This window comes from Eubalaena glacialis, chromosome 19, assembly GCF_028564815.1.
Source record: "Eubalaena glacialis isolate mEubGla1 chromosome 19, mEubGla1.1.hap2.+ XY, whole genome shotgun sequence".
NCBI lineage: Eukaryota > Metazoa > Chordata > Mammalia > Artiodactyla > Balaenidae > Eubalaena > Eubalaena glacialis.
In genome coordinates this window covers 6,762,091-6,780,812 of record NC_083734.1, presented here as the reverse complement: position 1 = coordinate 6,780,812, position 18,722 = coordinate 6,762,091, and the positions used below count along the sequence as shown (strand labels likewise).

Genomic DNA, 18,722 nt, shown 5'->3' with positions numbered 1-18,722 from the left:
CCACAATCTATCTATCCATTCTGTGGTTGATATGGTTGTTTCAGATGGTTTCACCAATGTCAACAAGGTTGCTATGCGTTCTCTTATACAGCTATCACGGTATCCATGAGCAAACATGGCTCTAGGGTGTATAGCTAGGAGTGGAATTGCCGGGTCAGTGCACGTAATGACAACTCTCGCCAAGGTGGATCGGCCATTTGTGAAGATTCCCGTAGCCCCACGTCCCCAACACCTCTTGCTGCTGACAAACTGTTTACCGCTGGCCATTCTGGTGGGAGCTTAGTGGTATCTCGCTGTGATAGACATTTTACATTACTCTGACTATGAATAAAGTGGCTCATCTTTTTGTGTTTTTGGATGAGTCATTATGCTTCCTATTCTGTGCTTCTTCATAGCTCTTGCCCATTTTTTGCTGGACTTTATCTTCTCCCTTTTTATACTTAGAAGTGACTTATATATTGTATATCTAATCCTTTGCTGATTGTACATATTGCAGATTTAGTCTCCCGTTTTGTAGCCTGTCTTCCCACTCCATTTATGGTATATTTTGATGACAAGTTCATTTTTATGTAGCCAAATGTGTCCATCTTTCCCTTGTGTTGTCTTCTTTTCTCTTGTTAAATAAATCCTTTCTTGTCCTGAGATCCTGATGATACTCTCTTACATCCTCTCCTACAAGTTTTATCTTTCGCGTTAAATAGCTCTTTGTCGGTCACTGCATTAATATGATGCAGTTCTAATTACTATAGCTCTGCAGTAAATCTTGCTATCTGGCAGGGCGAGTCCCTACCTTGTTCACTTTCATTAAGAATGTCTCAGTCATTCTCAGCCCTTCCTTACTATTTTACATACATTTTAAAATCAGTTTGTAGACGAAAAAATCCATTGGGATTTTGATTATACTTGCAGTGACTATAGATCAATTTGAGGAGAATTGTCATCTTTGTAGTAATGAGTATTCCTAAGAACATGTTGTCTCTCCATTTATCTTCCTTAATGTCCTTCAGTGAAATTTTGTAATCGTTTCCTTTAAAATGATTTTCACGTCTTTCTTAAGATTTATTCCTTAATATTTTATTTTTTGTTTCCTAGTGTAAATTATATTTTAAAATCATATTTTCCATGGAAATGAATTGACATTTGCATGTCGATTTTGTATCAAGCAACTCTACTAAATAAGTTGTTAATTCTAATAATTCATCTGTGTACTCTCTGGGGTTTGCTATGTGCATGGTCATCATCTACAAATTTATGATAATTTTATTTCTTCCTCCTCAGTCTTTTTTTAAAAATGCGTTTTATCGCTGTTTCTTATCTGACCACACTGGCTAGGACTGTCAGTATAGCATCGAATGAAGTGGTGATGGTAAGTATCCTTGTCTTGTCCCCAGTCTTAAAGTGGATACTTTCAACATTTCACTACTTAGTATAATGCTCTGTGAGTTTTTTATGGCTTCTCTTTATCTGATTAAGGAAGTTCCCTTCTAGTCCTAATTTGTTAAGAGGATTTAGCGAAAATGGATATAACATTTTATCAAGTGCTTTTTCTCACTCCATTAAGATAATTCTGTTTTTTTCCCCTCAATATGTTAAAGTTGTGACTATATTATTTGGTTTCTAATACTGAACCAACCTAGCATTACTGAGTTAAGCCCAACATGAAATACTGTCTTTTTCAATATATTCATTGGTTGATTTTGTTTGCAGATATTTTATTTAGCACTGAGGTGTCTGTGTTTGATGAAACTGGCTTTCAGTTTTTCCTTTCTATAACATCTTTGTCTGATCTTGCTCTGTGGTTTTGCTAGCTTCATAAAATGGGTTAGGAAGTAACCTTCTTGTTTATTCTCTGTAAGAGTTGGTGTAAGATTGAAATTCTCTGATCCTTGAAAGTTTAAATCTCCTATTGAAACATCTGGCTTGGTATTTTGCTTGTGGCAAGATTTTTACCTGTAATTTCTCTAATGTTTATAGGAATATTAAGGTTTTCTATTCCTTAGTAAGTCATATTTTTCTAGGGATGTATCCATTTCATGTAAATCTTCAAGTTATTGTCATGAAATTTATATTATGCTCTTACCTGTTTAATCTCTACAGAATCTATGGATATGTTCCTTTTTAGATTTCTATTCATTTCTATTGTGCTTTCTGGCTTCTTTACTTAATCTTCCAGGAGATTTACAAAGAACAGTCTTATGAACCCATTGATCCTCTTTATTATAATTTGCTTTCTACTTTGATAATTTATTCTTTTATGTTTATTATTTCCGTCTATTTTCTTTGGGTTTATTTTCTGTCCTTTGGCTAAGTTAAGATGTGTGCTTTGCTATTCACCTTGAGCCCTCTGTCTTTTTTAATGTAACACTTAAAGCTATAAATTCCCTTCTAAGTACAATTTTACCTACATCTCACAAGTCTTAGTAATAATTAAGCTCTAAATATTTTTAACATTCATTATGATGTGCTTATATATATATTTTTAATCTTAAAACATGGGTTCTTCTAGTTGCATTTCTGTCATTAATTTCTAACAATTGTATTGTGGTCAGAGAATGTAGCATATGTAATAACAAGCTTCTGAAATTTGTTGAATTAGGTCAGTTTTTATAAATGTTCTGTGCATATTTGAAAAGAATGTGTACTCTATAAATGTTGGGTATAATGTTCTGTGCATGCCTGTTTGATCAAACTTGTTTTCTTCAAATCCACTATAACCTCGCTGCCTTTTTTTTTGTCTGCTTAATTTATCAATTACTGAGATAACTGTGTTACAAATCTACCACTTTGATGGTAGAGTGTCAATTTCTCCTTGTAATTCTGTCACTTTTTGTTTCATATTTTTTAAGGTTATGCTATGTGAGCATACAGCGTTTGACTTTTTATATATTCCTGGAAAATTGAATCTTTTAGCCACACGTTAAGTATTTTTTATCACTAGCTATATTTCTTGTGTTAAAGTGTGTTTTGTTGTATATTAGTATAACAAAACCAATTTCCTTTGTATGACATTTGCCTGGTGTCTCTTATTTTATCCTCTGGCTTTCAATATTTCTGTGCCTTTATATTAGAAGAGATCTCTATAATTGGTATAGAACTGAATGTTTTATCTACCTTAATATCTTTCTTTTAACTGGAGCGTTTTGTTCATTAATGTCTATTGTGCTATATTTGAATTCATTTGCACCATTTTATTGTGTCCTCTCTATTTGTTCTTCTTTTCTTTTATTTCTTTCTTGCCTGCTTTTGGGTTGAATTTTTAAAAATATTTTCTTTTCTTTTTCCTTTTTCTTATTCCATTTTTTCCCTTCTGCTAATTTGGATGTTGTGCTATCTAAGTCTTCTTTTCTAATAGTTAACCATAGCTATTTTAAAAAACATTCTTAAAAGGAATAAACTAATCAGTATTGTTACTCTTTTCACAACCAATACAAGGACTTTAGTTTGATCTCAACTGTTCATACATCAAATTATATTCTATAATTCCAAGTAATTTCAATTGTTCTCTGCTATTTATCTAAACTCCACAAATCATACTTTATATTTATACACTCACTGTTTATTTAAATTTATCTACGTATTTACCAATATCTTTGCTCATTCCATCTTCCTACATGACAGACTCACTATCTGAATTGTGGTCATTAGAAGGTCCGTTAATAAGGTTCTTTTGGTAAAACTCTCATTCTTTTTCTCTCCAAATGCATGTATTTTGCCCTTGTTCTTGAAAGAATTGATATGTGGAAGAGAGAATTCTAGGATAACATATTTTCTGTAAGCCTATTGAAAATATTATTCCATTGTGTCCTGGCTTCATTTTTGGTGTTGCATCGTCAGCCATCAACTTAGGGTTTTTTTTATTAATAGAAATCCATCTTTTCCCTGCAGCTAATTTTAAGATTTTTTTTCACTTTTGGTAATCTGCAGTTTCATACTGAAGTACTTATGTGAGGGTTTCTTTATATTAATTTCACCTTGAATTTGTTGGGCTTCCTTGATCTTATATTTGGTGTCTTTCATTAATTCAAGAAAATTCTCAGCCAAGATATCCTCAGAGATTGCTTCCTGCCCGTTCTCTCTATTACCTCCTTCTGGACCTCTTATTACACTTGTTACACTTATACACTTTTAAATATCCCCCATGTATTTGAATAATTTTCAGTTTTCATTTGTTTGTCTTTCTTCACTGCAGTTGAATAATTTCTCCACTTTTATCAAACAGCAGCCTAGTTCTCTCTTTTAGTTTTGTCTAAATCTCTTGTTTAATCCATTCATTGAGCTTTAAATTTTAATTATACTTTCCATTTTTAGATCTTATATTTGGTTATTTTACAGTTTTGCTTACTCATTTTTATACCCTCCCGTTCTTTGCTCAGATTCCTTCTTTTTTATTTATTCATTTTTCAAGTTTTAGAAGACATTTACTAGAGGATGATCTTAAGATAACTTTTGATTTGTCAGCCTAAAAATGGTTTGTTTCTTCTTGCCATAGATCAAAGTTAACATAAAGGCCTATGGAAAATTATTAGCTTCTTTCTACTGGAATTGCCCGCTAACATAGCACGGTATGATCATTTTTGCAGTGCTAGAACACATATTAAAAGTTTCTTTTCACAAAATAATGCCATCACAGGCCATAATCTTCATGTTATCCACTTCAATAAGTTTTGTCACTTCTTGAATCCATCATTCGATACAAAGGTCCACACACTATCACAGATTCTGGGCATATTTGGAAAGCTGCTGAAATCACCTCCATTCCTGACTATGAGACAATGCTGAATTTATGCTTGAACATAAAGGCAGGTTGGGGCCAGGGTGAGGCATGGTGACGTGTTGAGAATGTAAAAGTTTATCTAGGCTTCTGAAGGGTGATTCCTAAAGAAAGCATTTCTGTGCAAACTGATATATCATACTTTAAAGGATGAAGTTGTTTTTTTTAGTGAATCTCGAATAGATGTCTGGGAAACTGCAGAGAAAGCCTTTGCTCCTGGTATGTGGGTCAGAAATAGTAAAGCAAAGCACCTAAACAAGAACTCTTCTGTCTTTTGACATATTAAATATTGCTATTTTATATTCTGCACCTGAATTCCAGTATCTAAAATATTCACAGGTTTAATTCAGCTGTTTCTGCTGGCTCCCACTCATGGTGACTTCTTTCCTTATGTATTTTGTGACTTTTGATTATAAAATCATGTTCCTTGGAGAGTAATCCTTTGAGGATTGGATTCTTGTTGCATTCCTCCAGAAAGGATTTTCATTTGTTTCTGCCGGTCATCAAGGGACTCTTCCAACCCCAGACCACTTGTACCTCAACTTACAGCAGACCATCTAGTGCCATGGTTAATTCGGGCGAGTTTCCATGCTGTCCCATACCATGCAGCCTGTTTATTTCTTGTTCACCCTTAACAGCGTTGCAACTTCACACGCAACTTCCTATTAGCTTCCTCACCTTGAGTGGGCCCTAGGCTTAATCACCTGTTCCCCAGTTCTCATAAAGAATCAAAGTAGAAGCTCAAGATCTCCAGGGTTCAATAGAAACTATCCTGTGAAAGCCAGCTTTGAACCTTGCTTACCTCCCAGGGTTCTTGCTTTCACTACATTTTCAGCTTCTGGAGATTCCTTAATTTCATGCCACCTTAGTGATGCATTTTTAAATGATTTTGAAATATGTGCTTAAGCATTTCTGTTGTCTTAGCAGAAGGGTCGTTCATATTATCGTGTACATCATACAGCTAGAAACAGAAATCCACATTCTCCAACTTATCCTCCAGTCAGGCCTTTATTAGACTGCTCAACTGAAACCAGTCTTGCCAAGAGCACTGATGATTTTCATATGGCCACATCCAATGGTGATGATGAGTCATCGTCTTACTTGTACCTCTCTGCAGTATCTGGTACAGCTGATCACTCCCTCCTTCCCAAACGGTTTCTTCAGGAGACCTCACTTTCTTGATTTCCTCCTTCAAGATCTCCTTGACTGGGCTCATCTCCTCCAGGACTCAAAATATTAGAACTCCTGAAACCTCGATCCTGGAATTTCATTTCTAGCCACAGCCATATTCCAGGTGATATTTAATCTAACGCTTTGAATAATCTGTGTGCTGATAACTACCAAATTTATATTTTTAGCCCCGTCTCTTAAGAACTCTAGACTTAAATTCAACTGCCTAATAAGTATCTCCGTTAGGTGTCTGGGAGGCATCTCAAACCTAACACATTTATTTATTTATTTTGACCGGGCCAGGTGGCTTTCGGGATCTTAGTTCCCTGACCAGGGATCGAACCCGGGCCCCGGCAGTGAACGTGCCAAGTCCTAACCACTGGACCACCAGGGAATTCCCTAAACCTAACATGTGTAAAACTTATCTCCTTCCCTCTTCTCCCTCCAAAAAACCCCAGTCTTCCCCAATTCTTCCCCATCTCTTTAAATGGCATCATCATTCACCCCATTGCCAGGAGTCCTTATTGATTTCTTTATTCCCTCACACCCCTCCCCCAACCCATTAGTGGGTTTTATTGGCTCTACATACAAAACTGCCTTGAATCTGACCACTCCTCATGTCCACCATCCGGGTCAAAGCCAGTATCTTCTGTCACCCAGACAACCACAATAGTCCCTAAATGCCCCCTGGCTTCTGTTCCTGTCTCCCCACCCATGTCACCATCACCATCATCATCACTGCCTCCAGCTGAAATCTGTTCTCCTCCATCTATAGTTCTTTTTGAAAACCGGTCAAATTATGCCCTTCTCCTACTCAGAATTCTCACACTTAGAATAAAATCTGAGCTTCTTATCATGGCCAATAAGGCCTCCCAGTGTCTGGCCGTTTCTCTGGCCTCTTCTCCCTCGGTGCTCCCTTCTCCTCTCCTTCTGCTTCTGCTACTCTGACTGTCCCCTTTTCCTCAAGAGGATCAAACTGAATGCAGCTTCAGCGCCTTTACTCATGCTGCCCCCTCTCCCTGGAAAGCTCTTTTCCTGTTTCTTTCTTGGCTCACTCCTTCATATTGTTTACATTTCTGCTCAAACATCACCTCCATAGAAAGGCCTTTACTGACCACTCCATATAAAATAGTTCTGACCTTAGTCTCTATGCCCTTATCTCATGGCACTCATCACCATGTGAAACTGTACCATTTATCTCATTGATCTGTGTCATATTTATTTTTCCCACTAGAGTGTAAGTTTCATAAGGACAGAGACTTTGTTTATCTTATTTATTATCCTATCCTCGGAACCTGGAAGCCGGCTAGGGCTCGTAATAGTTGCCCAATAAACATTTTTGAATTCAAGAATGAATCTCATTTAACTCTCACAATAACCAGTGAGAAAGAAATGATTTTTCCCATCTTATAGATGAGGAAACTGAGGCTCAGAGATGTTAAATGACTTGGCCATGGTTACACATCTAGTAAGTGTCAAAATTAAACCCAAGTGTGTATGACCTTAGAGGCCATAGTATTTATTTTCAGTTTTTTAAAAAATAATTTGAGATTCACAACATAATTTGTAATATATTTACTTTGAAATAATTTCACTTTGAAATAATTTCAGACTTACAAAAAAAGTTGTAAAAATAGTACAAAGAATTCTCTTTTACCTTTACTCAACTTTCCCAAATGATATCATCTTAGATAACCGTGGTACAGTTATCAACACAAGGAAGTTAGTATTGATGTGGAAGTAGTAACTTACTTAGTACAGACTTATTCACATTTCACCAGTTGTCCCAGTAATGCACCCTCCATCATGGAGGGCTAAGTCTTTGTCCTTTGCGACCTTGACACTTCTGAAGAGGGTCATATCTTACCATCAGGATGTGGAGAGTTTTCCATAATAATACCCTCAGGATATGCAGAGTTTTCCATAATAATACCATGAGGATGGAGAGTTTTCCATAATAATAGCTATTAATGTTTGGGAAATAAATAAATCTTCCTTTCAAGGAGTGAAAGGAGAATGGCTCCTCACATTCTGTTTGTTTTGCTCAGCTTGGCCGACCTTGAAACATTTATTAAAAACAGCGAGAGCGGCTTGCTCAAGAAAGTCGGAAAAGGAGATTTCCAAGGATTGGTTGAAATTATGGGACACCTTATGGCTCTTAAAGAACGACAGAGCAGCACCGATGAGATGTTTGAGCCTTTAAAGCAGACTATTGAATTGCTGAAGACCTATGGACAAGAATTGCCGGAAACACTGTTCAGGCAGCTGGAGGTCAGTGCAAAGTTTATGTTTTCTTAATAAAAGAGATAGACGGAAAGTTTGGGGATTTCAGAGTGAGATGAGGTGGGTTGAAGTAAATGAAAAACAGGGCTTGGTGATAACTCAAGGTCCATGCTTTGGAGCTAAATGTGTCACACATGTATAATGTGTACCACTTTCTTGAAACTCAATAAATATGAAACACTGTAACGCTGGACATATATGGGAGAACTGATGTGGATGATGTGTTTGGGTTCTTTTTCCAGAATTAGGGAAGAGCCGGATTTTTCATTCGGAGAAAAAAAAGCAGGTCTGAGGAATGTTATGATGGTCTAAGAGGAGATGTGGGGCATAAAAGGAAATAACTAGGCACTCTTAGAAAATGAAGAAAAGGGCAAGGGTTACTGGGTTAGAAGTTAAGGGCAAGAAAGATAGTGTTGAATCAGAAGTAGGTGATCCTCGGGAGAGTGGGCATCCAGGGAGCCAAGTCAAGGAAGGGTCGAACGATGCCACGGCATCAGAGCCTGGCATCGGGGCAGAGATGAAGACATCCAGGTGTGTCCAGCCTCAGGACTGTGGGGGAGGGTCTGACCACACTGAGGTCTCCTTTGCAGGAGCTGCCTGAGAAATGGAACAACGTTAAAAAGATGGCTGTTACCGTGAGGCAGCAGGTGGCCCCCCTGCAGGCGAATGAAGTGACCCTCCTCCGCCAGAGGTGCGCGGCCTTCGAGGCAGAGCAGCAGCGGTTCTGGGAGCGATTCCGCAGAGAAGCCCCCTTCAGGTATGCACCCAAGTTGCCACCACTGCTTCCCGGCCTTTAAGCACGGCAGCATCTTAAGTCACGGTGATCTCTCCGTGGAGTTCGCGTATTCTTTCAACAAGTGACGACTAGTTACTAGTCTTCCCTCCCGTTTAGGTCCATTGGTTAGAACCTGGTGCTCATGTTCACAGAGCACCGCTGCGGCCCGTGTGGGGTGAACAAAGGCTGTACAAATACTTTAAAAAAAGTCTAGAAGCTTCTGTGTCTCCAGGTCTGTAAAGGGATTGTGTGTGGTAAGAGTACTAGGTTTTTACTAAACTGTTAGTATTCTAAATTCTCCCAGACTCCTGTTCTTTCGGTTTAAAAAAGTGGCTGATAGAATTTTAAAATAATTTTGGAAGGCATTTCAGTAGCCTAATGGCAGGATTTGAAGTGATGGATTTACTTCAAGGTGTACTTTCTCTGCTTACTAGTTAGTTCTCAGGCTCCTCCCTACTTGTGGTCAGGGGTCTTTACACGAACAAAACAGCTGTGGGATGGGCAACACCCATCCACACGTGCCCATGTGCACACACACACACAAGTCCTTTTCTCAGGGGCTCACTGCCTTGGTGGAGAAATCTACAGGGTCTGCTCCTGGTCTGCTCCTCGGCGTCAGGGGCTCCAGCCAGGAGAAGCAGACGGTTCTGTGTCTGCTGATATGCCAGCTGAAGTGGACACTCTCCCCTCAGTCCACCTCCGGGGTTTGCTTCTGTTTCCCTAGCTGGGCTTCCTGCTGGGTCTCTTCTGTAGTTTTGGAAGTCACTAGACTAAAAAATGCCCTATGTAAGGAGCAAGGAAGCTTCTTATTTTCAAGGGTTACTTACAGAAATCTGACATTGAGAGATACACGCTAAAGCAACAAACAAAATGGAAAAATAAATCACAGCTTTATCAGGAGGAAAGACAACATAATGATTAAGTACATGGACTCTGGATTTAACAAGACTGGTGTCTAATCTCAGGTTCACTACTCACTGCCTAAGTCAGGGCAGTCACTTAATATCTCTTTGCTTCAGTTGCCTCATCTGTAAAGCGGGGTTAATAATAGTATCCACCTCATAAGGTTGTTGATAGGATTAAATAACGAATCTTTGCAAGTTTTTAGCATAGGACCTGGCACTAGGGTAACCAGCCATCCTGGTTTACCTGGGACAGTTTTGGGTTTTATTTTCCTTGTCTATTTTTTTTTTTTTTTAATTAAAGTATAGTTGATTTACAGTGTTGTGCTAATTGGGACGGTTGTGGTTTTAACACTGAAAGTCATACATCCAGGGAAGCCCCTCTATTTCAGGCAAACTGAGACTTGGTCACCCCACCTGGCACACAGTAAGGGCCTACCTATTCTATTATTCATTCATCAAACATTTCTTAAGCAGCTACTGTCTCCCAAGCATTATACTTGGGGCTAGAGAGAACTAGATGAGTATGTCAAGAGGCAGGGGAGGACAGATGTGTAAACTGTGCTTAGGATAAATGTACAACATGGAGCTCTAAAGCATGAAAATCACCTGGGGTCCAGTCTGTCCCACAGACCAACTAAATCAGACTCTCTGGGGGTGACACCGGGCATCAGTAGTTTGTAATGCTCCCCAGGTGACTCCAATGTGCAGCCAAGGTAGAGACTGCCTCCCTAAGGGAAGTAACTGGTTCTCTTTTAAGCAATCATGCCAGGGCATATAACTCCAAATGAGTCTGTGTCCCTTTAGAATAAGTGCCTTAGGAGCTATGCCCTTGTTCCAAAGAAGCATCTATTGCTCAAAACATTTGTGGAACTTCTTTTGGGACTATTCCTTCAGAGTCTGAAGCACATTCTTTTGATTCTCCTTTGGGCATGCAGTTGAATTTCTGAAATTCAACACTGATCATACAGGGCCAAAGCTGGTGAGGCAGGCGGGCAATCAAGCTGGGTATTTCTGCTCAGTGCTAACACCATCCATACCTAAGGCAACAGCCACAAAGGTAATGACACTGATATCTTTACATCATCTGTCTCTTTTTTAAACAATTTCTAAAAAGGAATTCCAAAGCTGTCTGGTGAAATATCTTCCCAAAAAGACTCCTGAGACTGCCTGAACGGAACAGCACTCGTTTACTGGTGTGTTTCTGTATGTCTGTTGGAAATCTGGTATCCCTCCTTCCTAGTTACATCACATGTGTATATTGATCAGCTCTTGTTGTTTTTTAATTTGATAGCTGCATTGGTTTTTCTTTCTTAGCACTTTTATTGATATCTATCTGCTGGCTGTGAGGATATTGCTACCCTTAACTGGGTCTTGCAAATTCACATCTGTTAATTTAACATGCAGATGAATCTTTGCAAGAGACTACTTTGAAAAGAACTGCTCACAGCAGTGTGGAAAGCCAAACATTACTGCAATTTTGATGTTTTTCCCTTCTTGTCAAGAAAACTATCAAGACTAGAGCAGAATCGTGGATTTATTGCTGAAGGGAATCTTCATGGGTGTCAACGCATGAGTTTGTTTCTTAGTTTCGTGTGCATGAATGTGTGTGTTTAAAATGTGCAGACACTGTGTGTGGCAAATGAGTTGAGTTCTGGTTCCTCCACTTTCAGATCAATTTCTAAAATGCATCTCTGTGAAGGCAAGTTTCTGTTCCCGATTAGATTTTAGGTGAAGCTCACGCTGATCTTGTCTTTGGGAGGAACAGGAAAGTGCGTGTCTCATTTGGCCCTTGTAGTCTGACAGGTGCAGGATGAAGTCAGGTCATTGGGGGAGGTTCTTTCTTAATGTTCAAGTTGAGTTTTTCTTCTTCTTTCTGTTCTTAACTTGAAGCTGTATCAGCACATTCCTAGCTGAGCTCTCTCACTTCTCAGTAATCGACTAAACCATCATAGCCAGATTCAAGCCCTTCTCACACCTCTCAAAATTGGAGACTCATTCTCCCCTTTGAGTGACAGGGATGCACCAAGCTTCTAGCGGCTCTCTTGCTCAGTTCCTGCCCTTGAGCACAGGCTTCCTGGCTTTAAGGAATGAATGCCGTGTTATCCAGTCTCCTTACCCACATCAAGACCAGGATAATCCAGGGGTTTCTGGGTCAAAGCATTTGATCCCTATAAGCTCCAGTTCAGTGGAGACCATCAGTGTTTCCAGCTGGCCAGCCACCAGATTCTGTGAACAGTGGGGAGAACCTTCCTAAAGACCTCCTCCCATTGGGTGCTGTCCTGCATGACAACCAGCAAAGCAAGGCTTTCCAAATAGCCCAGTGCAGCAAACGTGAGGAAAGAAGGGCCTTCATCTTGCTTGTGCAGGGTCTCTTGTCCCTTCAAAATTTGGAGAAAAGAGCAGTATTAGTCATGAAATCTCTCAGGGACATATCAGTATCCTCAGACATGTCATTAGTTCAGCTTGACCCTGTTCTTGCAGTTAATCTGACTCACTCACATGACTCAGGCTTCCGTAGAGCAGAAGAGGTTGTGTTCTCAACAGTGGAGTCAGCAAAAAATGATTTAAGTGCTAGGATCTTCAGATAATACAGATTCCCTGACCTCAAGGACTTACAGCCTCAGGGTCAATTTCAAAAATGAGTAGCCAGACATGTCCATGGGGGCCAACTTTAACGCCCACTGGGGAGGCAGTTCACAGCCCTTGCAGAAGCTGTGCTTCAGCCAATGGGCAAATGAGACTTAGCCATTTGGAAAAAAGAGAGGTGGACAGCGAAGATATTCCAGGCAAAGGAAGCAGAACATAGAGACACACAGGGGGATGAAAACATAAAAAACAGCTGGAGGACTGCATGTATGTGTGGCTGGGATGCAGGATGTGGGAGATGAGGATGGAGGGGTCCAGGTGACCAGGCCTTGACTATGAATGAGCACTGAGGAGTACAAGCATGAGAACAACACACATCATGGAAACACCAGTCTTGTGGCTGCAGAGAGCAGAGTGGAGCGAGATGGACTCAAGGTGGGGCCTCCATGGGGTGGTGGGTGATTGCAACAGCTGGGTGCGAAGCAGGAGGACTGAACTGAAGCCGTGGCAGTGAGCATGGAGGAGGAGGATGGACGTGAGGGAGACTTAGGAGGGAGAATCAGCAGGACTGAGTGAATATGGGAGATGAGCAGGGAGAGAGCCTGGTGTAATTCTCCATCTTCCATCTGGACCAGTAAGCTGGAAGGGGTATGTTCCGCTGCTCCTGAGATGGGGCCACAGGATGGGAAGAGCCGAAAGGTCACCAGGTCAGAGGGGGCGTGCTGAGTTTTATGGTACCTGTGGGGTATCAAGCACAGGTGTGTCACTGTTCCTTGTATGTGCAGGTATGGAACTGAGGTTGACATTTACCGGCCGCTCACTTCCCAAGAATTCATTTAAGTCACTTATTCCTCTCTTTCTCTTTGTGCCTATGTCTAGGGCAGGCCCGAATCTGTACTTTTTCCAAGATCACGCAGATGAGCACTGTATTTCCATTTCTCTTAATTATAGTTTTATTCATCCAGACTTTCCAGGCATTTCTCTTTTAGATTAAAATACTTTTGCATTATTATTTCAATTTCAAAGACTAACTACACCCTTTCCCCTCCTATTACTTTCTTGTTCTCACACTGTATTGTTCCCCCAGGCTTTGGAGAACTGCTTCAAGTTTATTAGGCACATTAATCAGGTCTGTGAATATCCTGACAGTTTGCACTAGAGCTTTGAAACAGGAAGAGGGTTACTTGCTCCCCTGTCTAGAGGTTCCTTTCACTACTTAGGTCAAATTAACTTTTATGTGTGCTCAGCTACAGGAAATGAAAGCCCACAGATTTAAACCATAAACAAAAATTATGCTACGGGGCAGATGAAGTTTGGAATAGGTTTGACAAATGATCACCTCCTACAAATATTTGAGGAACCAATATTGATTCAAGGATGTTCATGTGCACTGAGGAAAGAAGAGTTAGGAAGATCATTCATTGTCTTCTGTGTCCACAGCCCCCAACACTCTGATAGCACCTGTCCTATCGAATATGCCTGAATTTTATTCCATTAATAAATTAAACAGAATGTGGGCTTTTAGAATTTGTCTGATTTATACTAACACCAAGAAGCTAAATTCACTTTCCAAGTTCACTCTAATAAAGATAAAAAGTAGAACCAACACACTACACACTCCAACAATTAGTCTTTGGAGAGAATATGCAGAAGGAACCTTCATGCTTGGTAATCTTTCCTGCTGACCCACTTGCCACGAGGATGTTACATTTCTTTCCTTCTAGTTCTTTCTCTACTGCTCTCATAGAAGAGAAAGCTACTTGCCTATGTAGACAGAGGGCCCTCTTCAACTCTGAGAACTCCAACCCATTCTGAAACACTTGGGGACTGGACAACAGTGAAGACACACGGTGATATTCAGTCTCATTCTCTTAAGATGAAAATACACAACCAGGGCACATGAGCCAAAACTATTTAGATGGAACAAGTGGGAATCAAACATAGCAAGCGTCAAAGTTAATCTGACACTAATTTAATGATATGCATAACTGTTATTGTGTTGCATGGTAATTAGGCTTAAGTGGCAAGCAGTTCAGGTAAATGACTTTAATTAGGATTACTTTCCATCCGTCAAGTCAAATATTTCCAGAGACAACTGAGAGGAGAGACAGTTCAGGAAAAGGAGTTTGTATGTCATCCTCTTCCTTTTTCCCTCCCCTCTGTACCCCACCAACCAACACACACACACACGCACACACACACACGCACACACACACACACACACACACACGGGATCAGAGGAAATGGCCAATTCTCTAATCACTCCTTTCCTCTCAACTTTCCCTTTATGTTGGACCCCGTGATACCCTATTCTGATTTTAGAGAAAGATGGTATTCACACCTAAGTCACAGTATCCCTGCTATCTAGCCTTCCATGCACACAGAAACAAGAAGATCTGAGACTGGTGATGGGAAGAAAGGATAAAGGGAGGCTGGGGCAGGAAAATGAGAGGCTCCTTGAACATTGTTCTGGGCGCTCCTGACCCATGTGGGTCCCTGTGCACGTGCAGTTCTTATGTTGGAGGAGAGGCTCTGCCGGGAATGCAGGTTGGAGGGGCCGCAGGGTAAAGGAGGTTCACGGCCGTGAGGACCAGGAGGAGCAGTGGGGGCCGTGAGTACCCACTGGGGAGAAGAGGAGGAGGAAACGTGAACTCGAACTGTAAAGCGCGATGTAGTGCTTACACGAGTCCAGCGCAGAGCCAGAGGCTGCCGCAGGACGCAGGAGGAGATCGGGGGCAGCTTGAAGGAGGTACTTAGGGGACGCGGAGCCTGACAGGAGGCATGCAGCGCAGGAAAGCCAAGCAGTGCAGGCCCGCGGTGAGGGCTTTGTGCTCACACTGCAACGTCCCTATCGGTGGTTCTCACATCTGGAGACACTGTTCCCTGAAGGTGATGCAGGCTGTTAGCAAGGGCCTCACCACAGAGAAGGACGCCCACCTGGCACATCGGAATCACCTGGGGAGTTTGAAAAATGCTGTTGCCTGGGTCCCGCCCCCAAAGATTCTGATTGAATGAGACCAGGGAGCAGCCTGGGCATGGAGATCATTTAAAGCTTCCAATAGGCTCTAACATGCAGCCAAGACTGAGAGCCACTGCCCCTAGAGGGAGCAATGCCAGAGTAGGTCAGGGTTGGCCTCTGTCTCTTACAGACCACCCACCACAAGTAGCTCCTGGTGGGAGCTTTGCCTGTACAGCCTCTGCAGTAACAGGACAATGCTCTTTTGTGTCAAGTGGGCTGGACGCCAGCAAGTGGAAGCAGAGTCTAAAGGGGGCTTGAACAAAGGGGTGTTTCGCACTGCACCTGGGTTGGGGAGGTGGGGAGTATTTTTATTACCCTCTCAGACTGAAGAACAGACCCAGACATGGTGTTCCTCTTGAATCGCCAACTGGCTATGCTCGTCCTGCTCCAGCCTACCCTGGATGTCTCTTCTTCCCAGGCTTTGGTGACAGTCCCTGCCCTTTGCTAAAATACCAAGGATTTAAGGATTCTAGCTGGCATTACTCTGGTGATTCTAGGAGGTGGCTCTTGTGTGCTCTACTTATAAAGGGAAAACATTGTGTTTTGTAGGTTTGATAGCACTGACCCTCATCAGATGCTGGATGCCAGGCACGTGGAGATCCAGCAGATGGAATCCACCATGGCCTCCATTTCTGAGTCTGCTAGCTTGTTTGAGGTCACCATCCCTGACTATAAGCAACTGAGGCAGTGCAGGAAGGAGGCGTGCCAGCTGAAGGAGCTCTGGGACACAATTGGGATGGTGACCTCCAGTATCCATGCCTGGGAGACCACCACGTGGATGGATATCAACGTGGAGGCCATGGACTTGGAGTGCAAATGGTTTGCCAGGCACATCCGGAACCTCGACAAGGAGATCAGGGCCTGGGATGCCTTCACAGGCCTGGAAAGCACCGTTTTGAACACCCTGACCTCCCTGAGGGCTGTGGCTGAACTGCAGAACCCGGCCATGCGGGAGCGGCACTGGAGGCAGCTGATGCAGGCCACGGGCGTGACCTTCACCATGGACGAGGGCACCACCCTGGCACACCTCCTACAGCTTCAGCTCCACCACTTTGAGGACGAGGTCCGGGGCATCGTAGACAGAGCTGTGAAAGAAATGGGCATGGAGAAGGTCTTGAAGGAGCTGCAGACCACCTGGGTCCGCATGGAATTCCAGTACGAGCCCCACCCGCAGACCTACGTGCCTCTGCTGCGGTCCGACGAGGACCTCATCGAGGTTCTGGAGGATAACCAAGTCCAGCTTCAGAACCTGATGATGTCCAGGTACATTGCCTTCTTCCTGGAGGAAGTATCGGGCTGGCAGAAGAAGCTGTCCACTGCTGACGCCGTCATCTCCCTCTGGTTTGACGTGCAGCGCACGTGGTCTCATCTAGAAAGTATATTCATCGGATCTGAAGATATCCGGACTCAGCTGCCCCAGGTACCTGCTCCCTCTGTTCCCATCCCTGAGTCAAGGGATGATCCCCCAGTTCCTGCATCCTCTAGACCTTTCCTTCTCTGCCTTCCTGCCTTGGCTTCACCCAGGGGCATCTCCAACAAACACTGACCTTCCAAGCCACCAAAAGTCAGGCAGAGGAAAAGAGAGAAAGTGAAATGTATGCCAGCGAGTTTGTTCCTAATGTGTAGGAAAAAGAAAGGAGAACCTGGTTTTAAAACCAAAACCAAAAGAAGTGTACAGGAGAAAGGAGGTCAAAAATATGAGCTGCTCTCGGGGTGCTCCACACGTAATTACAGTGCAGGTATCGATTGGAAGTGAGCGTCATTTCCAGGCAAACTCAAGCTCCTTCTCTGCAGCGAGCTGTTCTGTAGAACTCGGGCCTGTGCCAGCAGGCTAAATACCAGTCTTCAGCTAAATACTAAATGAGGAATTTCGCTAAATATGCGTTCTTCTCATTACTACCTTTCCTGTAGTTGCTTGCCCCTTGTAATTTGTCCTAATTAATGTGCATTAATGTACTCCCCCCCCAGTGGACTCTAATTCATTTAAAAAGAGATTTTCCAGACTTCTTCTGTGTCCCTCAGCACAGCAGCACAGCGAGTTCTCTGCTTACAAATTAGTTTGATTCCAAAATGTCATATGTTGTCCAGACCTTGTTTCAGAGTTAAAGCACATTCTATCAAAACATGATATTTTTCCAGCTCATCCCACAAATGCATATTTAGTGTAATAATGCACATTAAAGATTGTACATTTGCAATGAAAAATAACAGAAAATAATCCTGCTATAGCTATTGTCATTAAGCAAAATTGAATAAGCCAGATTTTATTAATCTCCAACGCTAATGGTTGAAGAAGGGCAGGTTTAATGAGAAGGGGCTGTAGGTGGAGACTTTTGTACACATTTTAAAGGAGACATTTGAGAACTTTCAATTCAACATAATAAAGAATTCATATCATTAACTTCTCAGGTTTGTGTGTAAAACATATAAATACATTTATTTTCTTTGTATTAACAATATGGTAACAAAGACAACTCTGAAATGTAATAAATCAGTCATCATCTTACACCCTACCTAGTAAATATTTTCATTCATTATGAATATTTCCCAACTTTTTTTCACATATATACATGTTTTTACACAACTGCTCTCAGAGTAATTACAATTTTCTATTCGGCTCTTTTCATTTGAACATTTATGTCAGATATTTCTGATACTTCTATAACCTTGATACTTTTTCATTTTTAATTGGCATAAGATATCTCACTGAGGAATCGTAATTTACTTCACCTCACCCTCTTGTTTTTAAATCTTCTTGGGAGAGAGGCCCAGATCACAGAGGTCCCAGCAGACTGGAGCCGGTGGCCCGGGTTTGAGTTGCAGGACCTTAGGGAAGTTACTTAAGCTCTCAGTGTCTTGGTTTTCTCATCTGTAAATTGGGACTAATACTAGTCCCTACTTCAAGAAGTTAAAGTAGCGCACACAGCAATGCCATTATGATTGTTGTTATGTAATAATAGCCACACAAGCTCTCATCAGGTGCCAGGTGTTGGCCTAAAGTGCTTTGCATTTATTGTTGTCTCAGTCATTTCAACAACACTGTGAGGGTGTGTGCGTTTGGGGGGAATGATAATATCTAATTAACTTTGACATCATAGTAGCACATTTGCTGTGGAAACACTTTGGTTATATAAACTTTTGCTTGGACCCAGAAAGAACATTGGATTCACCATCTCCCTGACTTAGGAATTATGTATTTTATGCCAACAGTTC

The 18,722-nt window shown here is 41.6% G+C and overlaps 1 protein-coding gene across 1 annotated transcript in view; it reads left to right on the top strand.

Annotated features, from left to right (window-relative positions):
- DNAH9 (dynein axonemal heavy chain 9) overlaps positions 1 to 18,722 on the top strand; it is a 297,703-nt gene that overhangs the window by 61,672 nt on the left and 217,309 nt on the right. The window contains exons 18-20 of the mRNA XM_061176356.1: positions 7,990 to 8,212; positions 8,815 to 8,981; positions 16,059 to 16,929. Of these exons, the coding sequence (XP_061032339.1) occupies positions 7,990 to 8,212; positions 8,815 to 8,981; positions 16,059 to 16,929 (1,261 nt within the window). The remainder of the gene's footprint in view (positions 1 to 7,989; positions 8,213 to 8,814; positions 8,982 to 16,058; positions 16,930 to 18,722) is intronic.